We start from the raw sequence: 18,055 nt of genomic DNA on the forward strand, positions 1-18,055 counted from the left end.
GAGGCTTTTTAGTGTGTACACAGAGTGTGTATTTTTCTGCCTGACAAGGCATGGGTGTGTATAGGGTCCAATATAAGAATGATAACACTAATTAGCTCATTTTGTTTAGGGCACAACACTCATTAAAACCCCTGTGGGGCCATTACAGTTACCATCCGTCCAAACCTTTGTAACCACCATATCCATCTCGGCCCATATCTCACTGGGCTCGCCCTGCTTTGAGAGGCCTCTGCTGCAGGTTGTTGTGTTAACCGAAGGTTTGTGGGACTTGGATTACTTCCCCCTTCTTCTCCCTGTCTTTCCCGAGACACCCCCGATTCAAATCTCCTGACTTCGATTTAAGTCTTTCTGCTTCTCTGTTCCTGCACGTTACTCCCTTTCTCTGTCATTGTTTCTACATATTTTCCTTTCTCACATAATAATTGGCACATCCTCCACCTGTAGCCCATATCACATGCTCTATAAAAACCTGTATAGTTGTTTGCTAAAAAGAAACTGGGAAGCTATAGGCTACGCACTTTTCAGTCCCATAATCGATGGGACGATAGTTGTTTCCAAGCTTTACACAGCGATGTCACTGTAATACCAACAAACCTCGTCGTGATTCAGTGCGGCTTGCCGTGCCATAAGGCACATGTTACTCTACAGCCGGAGAGACTAAAGGCAGAGGCCTGCCAGGATTAGATGAGCAGGTGTAGCATCCCGCTAACAGATATGCCACAAAGCCATATTCAAGCCCATTCTCTCTGGGGCTAGCGATGCTAAAGCTAACAGCTTCTGCTCAGCTAAAAGGAGGTTCCACAAGTCAATCCGCTGCACATGTGGATGATAAATGTTTCAGATTTTAAAAGACCAGATACATATTTGGTAAATGTGCATGATGTGGGAAGCCTACACGCTACCATCAACTTGAAACATCAGTTCCTTCAGTAAAAGGGACAACAGATTTCAAATATTTCTCATAAGCATATTGCTGTTTTATTCCTTCCTGCTGGAATAAACTGTTTTAGTGTTTTTTTTGTTGTTGTTTTTAAGTTTTTATACTTGTTCTTTTTAAGAAACATGATTTATATCCTATCCTTTCCTAGGGGTCCTTTTCTTTCCCTAGATTCATGTATTTGTAGGGTCTATGGGTCTTGGGGTTAAGAGCCACAGAAAGATGAGGGGAGATTAACAAATTGTTGAATCGGCCCTTTTATATGCATTGTCTGTTAAGATCAAATATAAACAGGTGTTTCTATACACAGTACTCCCCTGTAATCTGTTTAGTGCTTAGTAAGGCTCACATGACACAACAAACACATATCCTAAGTGCCTGGTCATATCCCATATACATGTCGCTCCCTTTTGCCATGTTGCGAAAGGCAAGACTCTGAAAATATCCTTGGTCTCAGGTCTCGATATTAAGAGTGTTGATTAGATATATGAGTTTGCCATTTGCCCACGGAGCGTGGAGTGTCTCTGACAGAACTGGGGACCATATGGCTGGTGAGAGATTTCCCCCCTCTCTTCCTCTTCGCGCAGCCTGACAGCTGGATGGCTGCTAACTGGGGACGAGGAAGCTTGGCAGCTGCAGCTGAGAGCAACGCTTTGATGCCGCTCACCCTTTTTCACCCTCACTCTTTCTCTCTCTCTTCCTCTCTCTCTTTCTCCTCCTCTCTCTTTCAGTAACACATGCACACCCAAAAGAACCTGCACAACCACTACCAACCAGTGATGCAAACTTTCTACAGGTTGAACGAGAGGGACACGAGGAACAAGAGGTGGAACTGAATATATATCGCAAAAAGTATTTGCTCTGTCCTGCTGGTCTGTTCAATATTTTTTTTTTTATTTGTTTGCCCTTAATTTTTATTATTTACCGTACATTTAGTTGGTTTTATCAACTTAACTTTTTTTAATTGTTAATGTTGAAAATAAATCCCAGGTACACCGTATTAAACACTGACAAAGGATAACAAACATAAGTTTCCTGCTTTCAAAGATGTGCAAATTTGCTGTTGAGAAGAGGTTGGTGTGAGGGAGGGAGGAAGGGAGGGAGGGCACCCGTGGGTGGGTGGTGGAGGTTGTGGCGGGGGTACAGTAAGATGGAGGAGAAAGAGTATAAAAAAGGAGGAGGGTGAACAGGCCTCTGGGAACACATTAAGATGTACAACTGCAAAGTACAAAAAAAACCCTCCGATTTTTGATTTTCTTCCTTCGCAACTGTTTTTTTGTTTTTTTTTGTGCTTTTGTACAAAGGGATCTTTCATCATTTCTTAAACAAAAAAGACAGATGCCTTTGGATGTTTAGATGCAGATACCTGGATGCTTTGTGCAATATGAAAGAGAATCCAGTTATTTTGAATAAAATTACTATAGCAGGCAGGTATTCTTTCGTTTTTAATCTTAAATCTCATCTACATCATTTTCACTGCAGTCTAAGGTATACCAAAGTGTAACCATGACATTTTTTCTTTTATGAAAATTGCTTTAAATGTAAACTAAATGATGTTTTTAATTAAGGTCACCTTAGAAATAATGTCTGCCTTTGAAAGAAAGTTTGGATAAAGAACATGTACAATAACATTGATTCCGTCAGCTTATCACTGTGTTCCTGACAACGTGTTTTAAATCAAATAAAACCATCAGCTTATATTAAGCAGTACACCAAAGGCTAAAATACATATCATATTTTAATGTAAACCACAAATAGGTTTGATAAATGTTATTACGCTCAGTTAGCCTTTCCTTTAAACATAGGGAGTTTTCTAGAAAGCATTGATATTCCCTCTTCCATGATGTTTTATTATAATCTCCACTTTCAAAGTCTTCTGTTTTTTCTATCATCCCTCCCCTCCTCTTCTAACTCTTTCAGGCTCATCACCTGATCTGAGCCTGCCCACTCCTTCATACTGATTGCCCCCATGGCCTTGTCTGTTTTTGTTTTTCGTTCTCCTCCCTCAACTCCCCCCCTCACCCCTGCAACCCCCCCCCTCCTCTCACTCATTTGCCTTTAGTATATCTCTAACTCTTGCGCAATAACCCTCACTCTCTCTCCCTTTCTTTCCACCTGCCATCTCCTCCCATCCCTCCTCTTGTTGAAGGCCCCCTGTTGCTGCCTGCTATCAACCATCTCTGAACTGGTGAACAGGAAGGGTGGCGGTGGGAGTGAAGGGTGGTGTGAGGGGGAGGAGAAGAGGGGAGAGATGATGTATAGAAGCGAGAGGGAAAAAGGAAAGAGGAGAGCTGAGTTTGGCTGGAGCCAAGAGGAGAGCAGCTGGGCACGGCTAACAGGGAATGATAATGACCTCAGAAATCTGCTGTTCGCTCCACAACAATAGGGTGCTCAGTCGCCTGGAAAATTGTGTTCATCAGCTAGCTCTGCTCACTTACTAATTGACATTGCCAAATATTTTAAGAACAATTGGAATGTGGCAGGGGGAGAGAGTGAAAAAAAAAAAAACGAAAGCTCAGAGATCTTAATCCCTGGATTTAATTCCTCGCTCACTTTTGGCTTCTCCCTCTCTTTCTCTATTTGTCCCTTCTCTCTCTCCGTTCTTTCTCTCTGTCTCTGTCTCTCCTTCTTTTAAGATGAGGAGATAGCTACAGCCAAGAAAAAAAGCAAATTTTTCATGTAGCTTTCTGCTCTCATGTCAGCGCCCTGATGTTGACACAAAAGGCTTTTTATGTGACCTGTCAATGGGGTTAAGAGGAGGAGACTGGGAGGGAAGGAAGGAGGAGGGAGGGGTGGGACTGCAAAGTTGGAGAATGACAGAGTGAGGGAAAAAGAAAGAGAAGAGAAGGAGCAAAAGAAGTGTGAAGAATGAGGAAAATCAGAGCAAAGCAAGAGAATCCTCAGTCATAATATCGCATGCCTGGCCCTGCGTTTTTAATAAGGCAAAGGTCAAAGTATTATCCCGCTTTTTCACACACAGGAAGAAACCCTATCATGCCCAAGTTAACTTGTTCAAACAAAGCTCCCCTCCGTACCCCAATCCTGCAGCTCCACCATCCACTGCCATCATTTGCATTCCCTGACTGAGAGCCCTGCCTCATTTCACAGGAATCCCACATTGACGGAGTCAGACAGCTGTCACCAGACGGAGAGAAAAGGAACTTGGCATTCACCCTCATTCAGCTTTACCCTCCCCTCCATCCCTCCAACCCTCTGTTAAGCATACACATAAACAATCAAAGAAGAGAAACTTTTTAGCCAGTGTAGAGTTTTGTTCCGTAGTTTTGACTGAGGAAGGGGCAAATGCTTATTTAGTGTGGATCTGTAAATTTGTATGTGCATCTTAATGTCGAGACTAGGTAAACACACTCCACGGCTCCCACAAGTTCTGACTGTGATGTTAATTTATGTCTTTTCTTTCTCTGTTGCTTTCTTTTTTGTAAGGATTTCCCCATCACTTTGAGTATCTTCTCCTGCATGGTCAATCAAGTTAAGTTTCTCCTGCCTTTCAAAACCGCAGCAAGGAGCTGTATTTTTGAGTTAGCTTCTCTTTTTCTGTTCTCGCTCAGTTTTTCCAGTGACACCAGAGAAGATAGCTTGTTGATGTATTAAGAATATTAATATGCAAACAGTCTACCTGACAGTGTAAGGCAGCCTTCTGTTGTGGAAAGATAAATATTATGTTTTAATTATAAAAACATAAAACAGAAATGGGGAAGACAGAAGTGTGTGTGTGTGTGTGTGTGTGTGTGTGTGTGTGTGTGTGTGTGTGTGTGTGTGTGTGTGTGTGTGTGTGTGTGTGTGTGTGTGCGCGCGCGCGTGTATGTATGTGTGTGTGCGCGCGCGTGTATGTATGTATGTATGTGTGTGTGAGCCAAGGAAGCTTATACCAGGGGAAAGGTAAGCTATGTTTTGGCAAAGATTTGGAGTTGAAAAGAGTGGATGGCATAATGCAATGCTGTTTACTGAGGAATGTGATGCCCTGTCATCTCCCCTTTCTTTTTTTCACTCTATTTCTCTCAGTCTCTCCCTTCTGGATTGCCCATGTCATTTTTTTCATCTCCTCTCCTTCACTGTCTCAACAGTCCATTTTTTTTCTGTCCTGGCTTCATAACCAAGCGGGGAATCCTAACGTGATCATTAAGACATAAAACGGGCTGATAAATGTTTCATAAGGACAAGGCTAGCCACTGATAGCCACCCAGGAATACTGAGGAGCAAACCAAGACTCGCAGTTTTTCCCTCGATCAAACACACTCGTTGGAATACAATCGAAAATTTTAAATATCTAAAAAGCCTAGGCTAATTCCCACCATGGGTAATATTTACAAATTGAGTCTGAGAGACAGGGTAGGGGAGAGAGGCAGAGAGCAAAAAGGGAAGAAAGAAATCAAATGAACTATGCAAAAAAAAAGAAAAAGAAGAACAGAGAAATAAATTGGCCTTTTATATTGTGCAAGCGTGTACAAAAATACTAAGTCTGCATTTATCCGAGACATGTCAATCAGAGCAGCACACTGACAATTAGTGCATTTGAATAGAACTTTTATCATTTACCAGACACCAGAGTCCTGACCTACTGTACAAAAATACAGCTCAGGGAATGAATGTGCCTGTAACACAATGACTGTCTATTTAAGTTTGGTGACACATAAAAAAATACAGATATGACAGGCCAGACTTCTTCAAATGAGTGGGGGGTAGAAAGCTCAGGTTTTGTAACCACTGAGTTCTCTGATTATAGAGAAAAGAAGAATAGTGTGAGGAGAGAAGTAGTAGAGGAACGGATGTCAATTACAAAGACAAAGTAATTTGTGCAGACGGGAGAAATGGAAAAAAAACGAGAGACGTACTTCATTATTTTTTAATGCACATAGTTTTATACACATACATTATGGGGTGCACATTCATAGAGGAATGGCCTCATTTCAAAGTGTTGGTTGCAGAGAGGTGGTGTAGGAGTAAACTAGCATACAGCAGTGAGGTGTATGTAAGCTGTTCTGGTTCTTCAATGTAAGAAATCATGAGGTAAATGGGGCTGACTTTTGACGACATATAAGCTTTAGCTGCTGTTCATTTGCAAACTAATTCAGTGTAAATATTAAAAAATTGTACTAGTTTTTGGTGTTTGGTCAAGTATCTATTTTACTCTTTTGTAAGATGTGACAGTTTATTTATGTATGTGTTCATTAATGGACATATGTAATCAGGACTGGACTAATCCACCAGGAGCGCCAGTTAAACCCTGTCACAACCCATTCCCTTAATCCATTTTGCCCAAACCCCCACAAACTAAACTGAAATATTATTGTAGACATATGAAGTAGACCGAATACCAAGTGAAATATTAAAACATATGTATTTATTCTTTTACTTACCTACTTATGTATTTACTGTCCCTCTTTAAGTTTACTCTGAAAGGCAGGAGCCACACTAACAAGTATACTGTGATTATCCATTACAAATTGTAACTGCCAGTTGTCAAAATCATGCGAGGGCAGTTGTCTGCTTTCCCCAGCTAGACGAGGTGTGTTTTCATTTGTACACACATTCCTTTATGAATTAATTAATGACTATAGCTTAGTAAGTCAACGAGGATAGTCACCCACTCTAGACTACACAGAGATACTTATACTTTGTTATTTATGTATATTTACCTATTTGGCTCCACTAGCTCATCCTTAGTACAATGAGTGTAGCCTGACTTGAGAAAATTTCATAATGCCAACATTTTTTAAACAAGTTTATTATATGTATGTAACCTAACAGTCAACTCACCTAGGGCCCCAGACCCCTATTGGCCCTACAAACCTAAGAATAGTGTACACCAATCAGCTGTAGTAACTTCATCAGTTACACATTTCTTATGCAATTTGTAGAACTAAAGCACAATATCTAAGGTGAGTCCTGCATAATGGCAAATTAGTGATTATTTTAGTTTCTGTTTTCCTCGCATGGTGCACAGTCGTGTATAATTACATCACAACTAGCTAAGTGACACCCACAAAACTGGTCTAATAGTACGACTCCAGCCAAGGAGTACTGGTCTGTCTCTGAGACATGTACAGTCTGCCGGATGTCACAACTTCTGTTTCAAATTAAAAGCCCTCCAGGGATGCATACATTACTCAGCCATACAATAAGTTTTGACCTGGCCTCGTTACTCTAATTTAATGAAATGATTGTCACCTTGAATAAATTAATTTATGTTGTGAACATTGGTAATATCTTTTAGAGTTCATTTTACTCATTGTGAAATAGCAGAATACTTACCCAGCTGATATGACGTGGTACGCACTAGAAAGGTCATCCTATAATCACAGAACTGACACATGGAGACAGACAACCTCTGACACCTCAGGGTAATTCAGGTGTTTAGAAAGTGTGAAAGAATCAAAACATGCAGAGAATAATCCTCGACCCTCTTACTGCTAGAGTGCTCACCACACAACGCGAGTGCCCCATATTTGTCTTTAATGTCGTTTGTCGTTAATGCATTAACCTTTCTTTTAAGTGCTCTGGTTTTGATTGAGCTACATGAATCTAAAGTCATGGAGAGTAGAATACCAATAATGATCCTTAAAAGGTATTCCTCTTTTATATTGCCAGCATTGACAGTGCCATGGCTATTTACTGGTAATAGCTAGCTAGATCAGGTTTGTCACTATTGATATTCATAGTAGCCTGGATCGTGTTCAGCTTTACTTTATTCCTGTTTTAATGACACAGTAATTACACTGTAACAGTTTGTCTGCATGTGTAATTACGCCCCCATTGTACGGTCGCAATTAGATGAATATCCACGCTTTATAACCTAAGGCGTCAAGTTGGCAAATCCAATTTCAATTTGTATGGAGCAAGCATTTTGCCTGCTTGTTTGAGCCGTGGTAAGACCAGGGATATGCAGGCTAATCCCTGCCATGTTAAAACGCAAAAAAAAAAAAAATGTAGACATGGGGATTCTCCAGAGAGAGAGAAAGAGAAAGAAAGAGCCAGAGGGAGTGTATAGAGTATTTTACAGCCAAGAGGAAAGAGGTGGGAGTGGGGTTTATGGGTATTGGTAAGGTTGTTCGGATACATGCAACGAGGACTGCTGCTTTAGGCCTAACATGCAAGCAGCAAAGGCATTTTTTTTGTACAGATTCAACTACATCTTGCCTGTACAGTGGCAGCAGAATGGGGAGATGCTATTGTGTGAAACAAAACATTTATATGGCGGTTTATTTGCATGTAAGTGGAAAAAAAGGGAATGTTTTTCACAGCAACAGATATTTTTGGATAAGATCACTTCCATTGGCATCATGTCTACCTGTTGCTGAACCCTCTTAACATGACTACTGCACAGTGTTTTCACCCAACATAGTTGCTTTGAGCCCTGATCATCACAGGAAACAATGACTGGAAGTCAGTCCAAGGATAACCCAAAAAAAACAGATAGCGATGGGCATATATGCAATTACCTCTTTCTCATCTTAAAATATATATATATATATATATATATATTGAATAAAAAACATGCACAAGGTTAGCTGCAAGGCTTTGTCTAACAAGGGAGTTCTTTAAATTGTATCTCTGACAAATGCCTTTGTTTTTCTGCTCTTTTTTGTTCCTTACCTACCCCCCTTTTTTTCACTCATTGCTTTTAAACAAGTGGCGTCTCAAAGACAAAAGTGCCAAAGTTGACCTTCTTTCACAGTTGAGATGTTATTGTTGATTACTATCATTTAAGTTTAACTCAAAATTGCTATGGGTAGGTGGCGGGGCATGGGCTCACACAGGCACACGCACACACTTGCAGGTAAACACACTTAAAGACCATTTCAAGCTCCCCTTTACAACGTGAGATATTAAGATAAAGACAATGGTACAGTAGCCACATCCTGTTCACTACAGACGAGAGTGATACCCCCCCACACACACACACACACACACACACACACAAACACACACACACACACACACAACACACATGCATGCAGAGGAGAAGCATGACACCTTTCTCCACATGAGACTCAGACACATTTTTCTCACACATCAAAGCTTCTAATTTGAGAGTCCCTGAGCTCCGAATGTGAATCACATTGTGTAAGTTGTGAAGAACGACAAGTCAAGTTTTGCTACTCCTGATTAAAAAACAGGAAGTGGCAGAACAAGTATTGTTAACATTTTTTAATGTAAAATCTGTTTACTCCTAAAATGTATTTTCAATAAAACTGCGTTCCAGTCTATGCAGATCAGGGTATGCTTAATAATTTTGTTCTGTTCTTCTCAATAAATCAATTTTCTTCCTTTGCTATGTCCTGAGTTAGCTACAGTTTCAGATCCTATTTTGTCACATGCACTCACAAAGCTCTACAACAACAACAACAACGTAGGAACAGCCTTTCAGATACAACAATGGAAGGACAGCCTTTCAAATATGACTTGACCAATGCCAATGTATCTAACTGAGCACTGGACTAAGGGTGAGACACTACACAAACCAAAAACAGCAACATTAAAGCCTTGTGGAAAAGCTGATATACTGTTTGAATTTACTTTTGTACTTATATTTTTGTCTTTAATCCTGCCCCCCTTCTCCAAAGGTGGTGCCCCGGAGGCAAGATTTAACCACTCAACTAAATCTAATGCAATACATTGTTCTTTGTTACCATGATTACTTGGTGGTAATTACCATTAGTTTTATTTCTCAGTTATGATTTACATTTTTTATTTGTTAATTTTCCATACAGTGTGCAGCACCTCTGAAGTTGTTGAAATGCCATAAGCTCTACCCATCAAATGCAAAGTGTTTGAGTCAAAAGAGAAAGAGGGAGAGAGAGAGACAGAGAGAGAGAGAGAGATATGGAGGGAGAAACTTCCAGCATTAAAATTCAGAAGATAATTACATCCGCTACACCCCCACCCTGTTGAGAAAGTGTTATGTTTAATAGTCTCTATAAAGAAAATAGGTTTTTATCTCACTCTCATTTTCATTAATTCCTAATTGGGGTGGGGGGTTGTCTGTTATTATTTCTTAGATTAAAATAAACATAGCCTGTCCCATGTTCAAACCCATCACACTACACGGGCATGATAAGGACTTCATGCCTCTGTGAATAAATAAACAATTTCATCTCCACTGGTGGAATTAAGTTGCTTACAGCCTTAAGCTAAGCCACTCTGATTTATATTTATATATATTCATATTTTTTTCTCAAAAGACTTAAAAGCACATCCTCGCTTTTGCAAATGAAGTTCACTAATTTTTTTGACCTGCTTTATATGTATATCTTTAATTAGTGTCTTGTTTAGCTTAAACCGACTGATTATCGCATATTCGTGACCTAATTACTGCACACGCTTCTTAACGCCAGTATAGTGCCCTGAGGAGCAACCAAAAGTTACCTTTAAAAACTTGTGTAATCATTAGCAATGAGCCTCCCTTAATCCCACTAAACATACACTTATCTAGCCCCGGCCGGCCTGCGTTTGCTGGGTAGGGAGAAGGGAGGGGTTTGGTTGTCTCCAACGTGTTTATTAAAGACATTTATTAATCACTGTGGTTAAAACGAATTCATCCCTCTGCTCCCAGTCTTTACTCATATGCCACAGGGATCTCGACTGCTAACCTACAAACGAGGATGCAATGGTGAAGCAGGTCTCTTCCCTGATTGTTTTCCCTCGAGTTTTCTTTGACTTAATGTGAATGGTAGCAAGAATGGCACTACATAATACAACAGAGTAACATCGTCCAAAATAAGAACTTGCAGGTGAGGCAGTATATACCTCTACATACTGGAATATACACATACAGTAGAAAGGAAACACTTCAATTCAATAAAGTGTGTCTGTTTTAGCATAGTGTGTGTGTGTGTGTGTGTGTGTGTGTGTGTGTGTGTGTGTGTGTGTGTGTGTGTGTGTGTGTGTGTGTGTGTGTGTGTGTGTGTGTGTGTGTGTGTGTGTGTGTTTAACATCAATAAAAGCAAACCACTCTGTCAGGATGTGTGGGTATTTGAAGTTAAGTATCTAAGCTATGTGAGGATCAAAGTTATGTGAGGAATGTGCAGCTCTGATTTTTTTGGTGGGTATTTAGGTTATTTGTCATTCCCTTTAAAAGATATGGGTTTGACACATTAATAGATACACACAACCATACAATTAAAGTGATTCGTTGTGGAAACTATTTGGGTCAAACTATAAGACAGTAAGCTAATAACATTGGAAACACAAATTGTAAATATATTTCTTGAATATATATGATGAGATTTAATTTTGATCCATTTATCCACAGGCTGACCATGGTTGAGGTCACAATGTATACTACAATTTTCTTTCTTACCTGAAGATGGTGAGGAGGGATGGGGGCTGTCATCCTGGATGCTTCCTGTCTGGGAGTGCCCTCCCCCAGCTCCACTTTCTTCTGTCACGTTGGATGAACCAGGAGTGGTGGAGCGGCTGATGGACTGGGACTCTGGGTCACTGGCTGATCCGCGGCGTTCATCCAGACCTTGCTGGAGTGCATCCTCAATGCCTTTTCTGTCTTTACCATGGATCCGGGAGTGAACAACCATTTGATGGTAGGTTCTGAAGACCCGGCCACAGTCAGGGCACTCTGAAGGCTTCTCCTTCAGGTTGGACAGACTGGAAAGGCTGTAGTCAATGTTTGGGCTTCCCAAACCTGCCAGGACTCCAGGAGTCTCAGCACTACCATGGTGAGCCATTAGTTCACGATGACTGTCAAAGCCTCTTCCATCCTCCTTCATGGACATCATGGCTCCACTAGAGGCCTTGGATCCCTGCAAGGCCTCAGAGCTCTGCTTGTGCTTGGAGCTATCATTGGAAGCAATCAAGGAGTAGTCTTGTTTATCCTTTGAGAAGGAAGCCAAGGCCCCTGCACCGCCCATCTCATCTTCCTGCCCTGGGGGTATATGGTGCTGGTGCGGGTGCTGCTGCTGATCCTTGGGCATGAAAGCCCTGTCCATAGCCATGCCACGAGCCATTATCTGCCAGGCTTGGTAGCTATTAAGGGAGTCCATCTCTGCCACTTTTGCAGCTGCCTGGAGGCGCTCCATGCAGCTCGACTTGAGTGGTGGCACAAGGTTGAGACAACCAAGGAGAGAGCGCTTCTCATTTTCACCCAGCCCATGACCCATACCTCCTGCCATCGGTCCTAGCAACTTCCCTAACATCTCTTTTTCCTTCATGGCTATCCCAGCTTTAGCCAACATCTGGTGCTGCTCACTCAGGCCTTGTTTGTCTGGTGAAAGGAAGCCTCCCTGAAGACAGGAAATGTATCGGGAATAAAGGTTGGCATGAGCTTCCTGAGCCAGATTGCTCATGGTATTAACGGCAGCCATGTCCTGTTCGATGGGTTGTGGTGGTTTGCTCTTGATGGCCAACTTGTTCAGATGCACCTTCATATGGTTCTTGAGGAACCAAGGTTCTTTGAAGCGACGGCCACAGATTTGGCAGCAGTGTTCAAAGGAGTCCTTGTGCTTTCGCATGTGGCCCTTGAGAAACCAAGCTTGGCTGAAGACCTGGCCACACACCTCACAGCGGAATTCAGTGGCCGCCTGCGTGCCGCCAGCTCCACTAGAACCCTGGCCCTGCGTGGACTCGGCTGTGATATGGGCCTTCTCCACATGACTTATCAAATCCTCTTCATGGGAGGCAGCAAACTCACACAGAGTACATTTGTAGGGCTTGTGGAGTATGCGGATGTGGCGGTCCAACTCCTCGCGCTTCTTGAACTTGCCTTTGCAGAAGGTACAACGGAAGCCTGTAGTTGGGTTTGAGGACTGTTCATCCTGGGTTCCAGCTGGCTTGGGTGAAGAAGATGGCTGAGAAATTGGGTCTGGAGTGGCAAGGCCAGAGGGAGCAGGGGGCCCACAGGCTGAACTCAATGGCTGCTGATGGGTGTTAGAGCTACTGTTGAGACTCAGATGAGGTGTTTGAGCTGTCTGAAGGAGGCTGCCAGTCCCTCTCATCTGCTTGTCCCTCAGGATGGCCCTCTCTTCAAGCTCGTGCAGCAGCCTGTTCTCCTCTCGGACACGGCCACGGCCCTTACCAAGATTCCCCAGCTTGTGGGTGCGGAGATGGATCTTCAAGTTGCCCTTCTGAGCCGCTCTGTGGTCGCAGTAGGGGCACTTGAATGGCTTCTCTCCTGTATGTGTGCGCATGTGAAGTGATAGGATGCTGTTAAAACGGAAACGCTTGCCACACAATGGACAGGGATACTTCCTATTTTTGCGAGCATCATCTTCAATATCATTCATCTGGGACATGATGCCCAAGTTCTGCCCATTGAGGAACTGCTGCAGGTCTACACGCCCGTTCAACCCACTTAGTGCCCCCGCATCAATGTCTCGGTTGAGTTGATTGGCTAGCAGGGCCATCTGACTGCTAATAGGTTGACTGGCCAGGGCTGCATGGTGCGTCTTCTCATCCAAAGGTGTGGCTGCCTTCTCTTCAGGAATCTGTTGCGGGCGGTGTAAATCAGGAAAGGCGTGTCCTAGCTGGGCAGTCAGTTGGTGAAGCTTTTGACTGATCGGGTAACGACCATTTAACACTGCACTGCTGAGATGGTTATCAGCGTCAGGCACCGCTGACGACACACCAAGACATAAACTAGAGTCCTCCATCCTGTAAAACCAGACAGAAAGAAGAAACTATATTAGACGTAATTAAATTGTTAAATCAGAAATATTTTTAAATACTGATATTTTCAGAAATAAATTATATTTTATTTAAAAGATACTATTCCATTGTGGGTGATGATAATCTCACCACATGTTCAAGATGAATGTGTTACCTAATTTGGGTAAATAACACCTGCGGTGCATCGCCCGGTACAGGGAAATAACATTATTGTCTTTGATGCACAGAACACGTGAATTGTCAGCACCAAGGGCCTGGAGGGATGCTGTGACTCCTAAGAACTTTTTCAAAATGTAAAACCATTTTGGATGGAATAATTACTCTGTAAACACAGTGAGCAGTGTATAATTAAGCTACTTGTGCCCATCCTATCAGAATTCCTCCAATTACACGCCTTAATGAAATGGAGCAACTGCATTGTCGGGAAGCCACCGCAATACTACAATTATGATATTAACAATAGCACTTAAAACTAAGGGGTTACTCCAGTAAACACAACATTCTTATCTTGGTGCCATGACACTTGTCTTGGTGCAATATTCCATTAAAGAGCCATATTACATTTGATGTGAATCACTTTGCTCTCACGCTGCTTCCTTCTATTCCCCCAATTCTCTCTATGTCTGTCTTCTCTGTACCTAGCCGAAATCTTTCACAGTCTCCGGGATGGAGAAAACAATAGTTCAAACAGCAAGTTGGCTGTCCTACGAGGCTGTGTAAAGCATTCACAAATGCATTGGATAATACACTACTGAAAAAAGTTGATATTAAAAAGCAAACCTTCAAGTATGAAAGGAATCAAAAAGTAACAGTTACTTCTTGTTTGTTCTAGCTGATGCATTCTGCTACACAGAATCATGTTTTAGTCCTGCAGTAATGTAATGCCACTGAAATAAATGATGATTTTCAGAGCATGTTGTACTATCATTGAATGTGTTTTCATTCCATATGTCTAAGGTCAGTGAATAAATATATTCAAACGAAAAGAATAACATTGGTTTTAATTCAGATCCATCTGCTCTCCAGATGGAGAGGTGTAAACATCTATCTGTACGCTTCTTGGCTGCTTACAGGGGTCAAACCCTGAGAAACAATAACCGTGGTTCTGCTTTGGTCAACAAAATATTGTATAATATCTCATTAAGCTATTTAGTATGCTGCTTGGTAACAGTGCAAGCCACTGGGCTATAATGTATGATTATGATCATCAAAAAAATAATTTCATACAGAGACAGTGTAAAGAACTGGCATTAGGTGAGTGGAACCATTTTACAAAGCTTCCATACAGTATGTGCACACATGTTCAGCACACACTTTATTGGCACAGAGGGCATCTGAGATTCTGTTACACTCTGTCTGTCTTTTTCTTTCTCCACCTACTGTATGTTTCTTAAGCATTGAGGACTCTACATTGTGCTTGGCTCATTTGCTGTCTCGTTCATCTGATTTTTTTTTTTTTTTTTCTTCCCCTCTGTCTTCCCTCAGTAGGAGTTTAGCGGACATAAGAGGTGCCTGTTCTTGTAGCTACTGGCCCCTCCAACACACTGTTGATGGTGGATTCTTATCTTGTGGACATGAATTAGACACTGTGACCAGTTCCCACTTGTGTGTAAAGGAATGTGACACTTGTGGGCTGCCTTTTGAATTCTACGTATGTCTCCCCACAAGTATCATAAAGCAATTCTACTGAATTCATCAAGAATATAATGGGTATGCTATGTTCTGCAGGCTTATGTGTAACAGTTAGATATGCTTCTGTCAAGGCCTACTTAAATTTACACCAGATCTTATGATTGTGTTCTCATGTGACTTGAATAATGCCGCACTCATCTAAGAAATAAATCATTTAAAAAAAAAAAACACGTTTTAAAAGCCACCCAATACACACACACAAACAGTATATACACATATACTATATATATATATATGTTTGTGTGTGTTTGTGTGTACATTTCTTGAGAAAAAAATATTTATTGTGAAGATTGTTGGGGAAAAAAAACAACTTTGTTAGATGGTTTTAAATGACTTAGGTTTTAAATTGTATTTATGTGACACCCCAGCTTCTATCACCAGCCGTGCATATATTGGAGAAGACCTTATTTGAATGGGCCCTTTTTACAGAAGCGGCTGCGTTTTGGAATAGAAATCTGTGATTTAAACTAGGCTGATGAGCTGTTGCTCATTTGGGGAGATAGCAGCTTGCCCTTTTCTTCAATTTGATTTCTGCCTCTATCTTTAACATATAACAAAGGCAGATAGACAATAGAATAATGTGAAATGAACTGACGAATCCAGTTTGTGTTTTTTATAAACGTATCCTGGCTGACGAGCGTATGCAAATGAGGCACATTAATATGCTTGCCTTGCTCCCGAGTCATTTTATATTTTTTCCCCTGATTAAAAAGGACATTTCTTATGTGACATCCCCCCTCTGCTCACATCAACACACACATGCAAGGGAATTTGAGGGTGTTGTACAAGTAGGGAACACATAGACACACAGGCAAAGACACGCACTCAAACACAACCCTTTGACTACAGACAACAATTCAATATGCGAATGCCCTCTAAAAGACACGGTGGGTATGTTGCAACTTAGCCAGCATTGTCAAATGGCTGCCCGCAGAAATCATATCAACAACTCTGTTCTATTTTGACCACATCCCGACTGTTATTCTTACAAGTCTCATGCACAACATCCATCACATGTACAACAAGAACTTGATTTTGTACAATATTAGCATAACAACATTATGTTTTCAGAAGATGGAGGCAAAATGTTGTCATTCTTACCAGTCATCTTAAGGAAACACTTGGGCCCACTTTGTCCCATTACATCTTTTTGTCGCTGTCATTGCTGTGTAGTCTGCGTAGACTCCGTTAAGAACAACAGATGCACTCTCTACCTTTATACTGGTACAATGTTTGTCTGCCGTTATTCTAACCTGTATAACCTTATCACTTCCTGGCATGTGCAGCAATGCTACCTCATTAAAACTATTGGCTCCTCTGATACCTCTAAAACCACAAAGACTTCCTTTAGCATTTTCTCACGAAGGTTCAGTTGTTGTCTTTATAGTTTGTGGTTTAATATTCAGCAAAGCACCACGTGCGCCAGTAAACACACCAAATCCCCTGCACATTTATACATGCAAAGAAACTGATTTCACTTGGTTTGTCTTCAATCCTCAGCTTAATTATAAGTGGTATCTGTAACACAATGGAAGTATATTTCAGTCACCATTTGAATGTGCTCAGTTCATTTCGGTCTTATCAATAGTAGCATGCATCATAAATGCATATAGGATTTAAATGTGCTCCTCTCTAATTGTACCCATATAAATTATTGTACATGAAAGGCAGTTTCAATATTAGCAGTTGCTTCCTATTATAAATCCATATTAAAATAAACACTTTCAAGCATAATTTACAATATACATCTGCAAACTGCTGTCAGGCTTCAGTTTTGTCGTAAAACTTTTCCCTGACATGTAAGACATGACGGGGGTCTGAAAGGAGTGAGGGGAGCTGGGTGTTTTTTTTTTTTTTTTTTTTTTTGGGGGGGGGGGATCGAAAAGCCATTAGTTGGACTTTACTTTGTTATTTTGGCATGTATTGACACAAAACCCATCGACCTCATCATAATGCAATACCTCATTAACTCGTAATGAACAAATCCATTGCATTAAACAAATCAATCATTATTTACAATGTGCTGAATTCAATCATATTTGCACCAAATCATTGATGAGACAAGGGGGTTGCAGCGACAGCATTCTGATGTTGAAGGGACATTGTGGGTATTTACCATATGTTACATGTACTGAGATTTGAATGCTAAATATTTAGTGACTAGACAGGCAGCAGGGCTATTTGAATTCATTCAAAAGTACCAACAGAACATCCTCATCATTCAAAAGATCAATTACCTTCTGGTAAAAGATGGTTTAGTTTGAGTTAGTGCTTTGGTTGGTAGAGCACACTAGAAATTAGTTTCTTACTGGCTTGTATTTTGTTCTATTGCAGGTGGTCTTTGCAAGACGTCTAATTAATCCAATAAAAAAGCTGCCCTGTTTTCCTTCCTCTCTCTCACACTTTGACTTCACTGCATTATTACTTTCTGTAATGAGGCGAAAACACTCTGCACTGAAATGCACATGGAAAACAGTCACACAACACCTGCCAAATTCAATCCTAACTTCATTCCATGCCTAAAGCTTCTTGATCAGAACTCATGACTCTGCAATATCAAAAAGACGTGTAGCTTTAAAACTGTTTTGTACTATTCTAAAGAGGGGGGGGGAAGTAGAGTTGCATACATAGCCAAGGTCGGATCTCGTCCGAATTTTTTTTTTATGAGCAAACATCGTGAGTTACATTAGAAAGCATACAAGAACAATACTACGTAAAGACTATTGGATTTTACAGTGGCAATCACACAGTGACCACATTCGTTTGGTCCATTATATGGCCTGTAAA

The 18,055-nt window shown here is 41.1% G+C and overlaps 1 protein-coding gene across 10 annotated transcripts in view; it reads right to left on the reverse strand.

Annotated features, from left to right (window-relative positions):
• Nucleotides 1-18,055, reverse strand: part of znf536 (zinc finger protein 536) — a 198,033-nt gene that overhangs the window by 75,575 nt on the left and 104,403 nt on the right. For 9 of the 10 annotated variants that reach the window (XM_069709846.1, XM_069709847.1, XM_069709845.1 and 6 more), the window contains one exon: nucleotides 11,259-13,561. In XM_069709846.1, the coding sequence (XP_069565947.1) occupies nucleotides 11,259-13,560 (2,302 nt within the window). In that variant the 5' untranslated portion in view covers nucleotide 13,561. Of the gene's footprint in view, nucleotides 1-11,258; nucleotides 13,562-16,369; nucleotides 16,475-18,055 lie in introns of those variants that run through there. The other variant, XM_069709849.1, reaches the window with a different exon arrangement.

The sequence above is a fragment of the Brachyistius frenatus genome, unplaced genomic scaffold, assembly GCF_029030835.1.
Source record: "Brachyistius frenatus isolate BFR_SWC_R1_liver_20210118 unplaced genomic scaffold, ASM2903083v1 Contig_86, whole genome shotgun sequence".
Lineage (NCBI taxonomy): Eukaryota > Metazoa > Chordata > Actinopteri > Embiotocidae > Brachyistius > Brachyistius frenatus.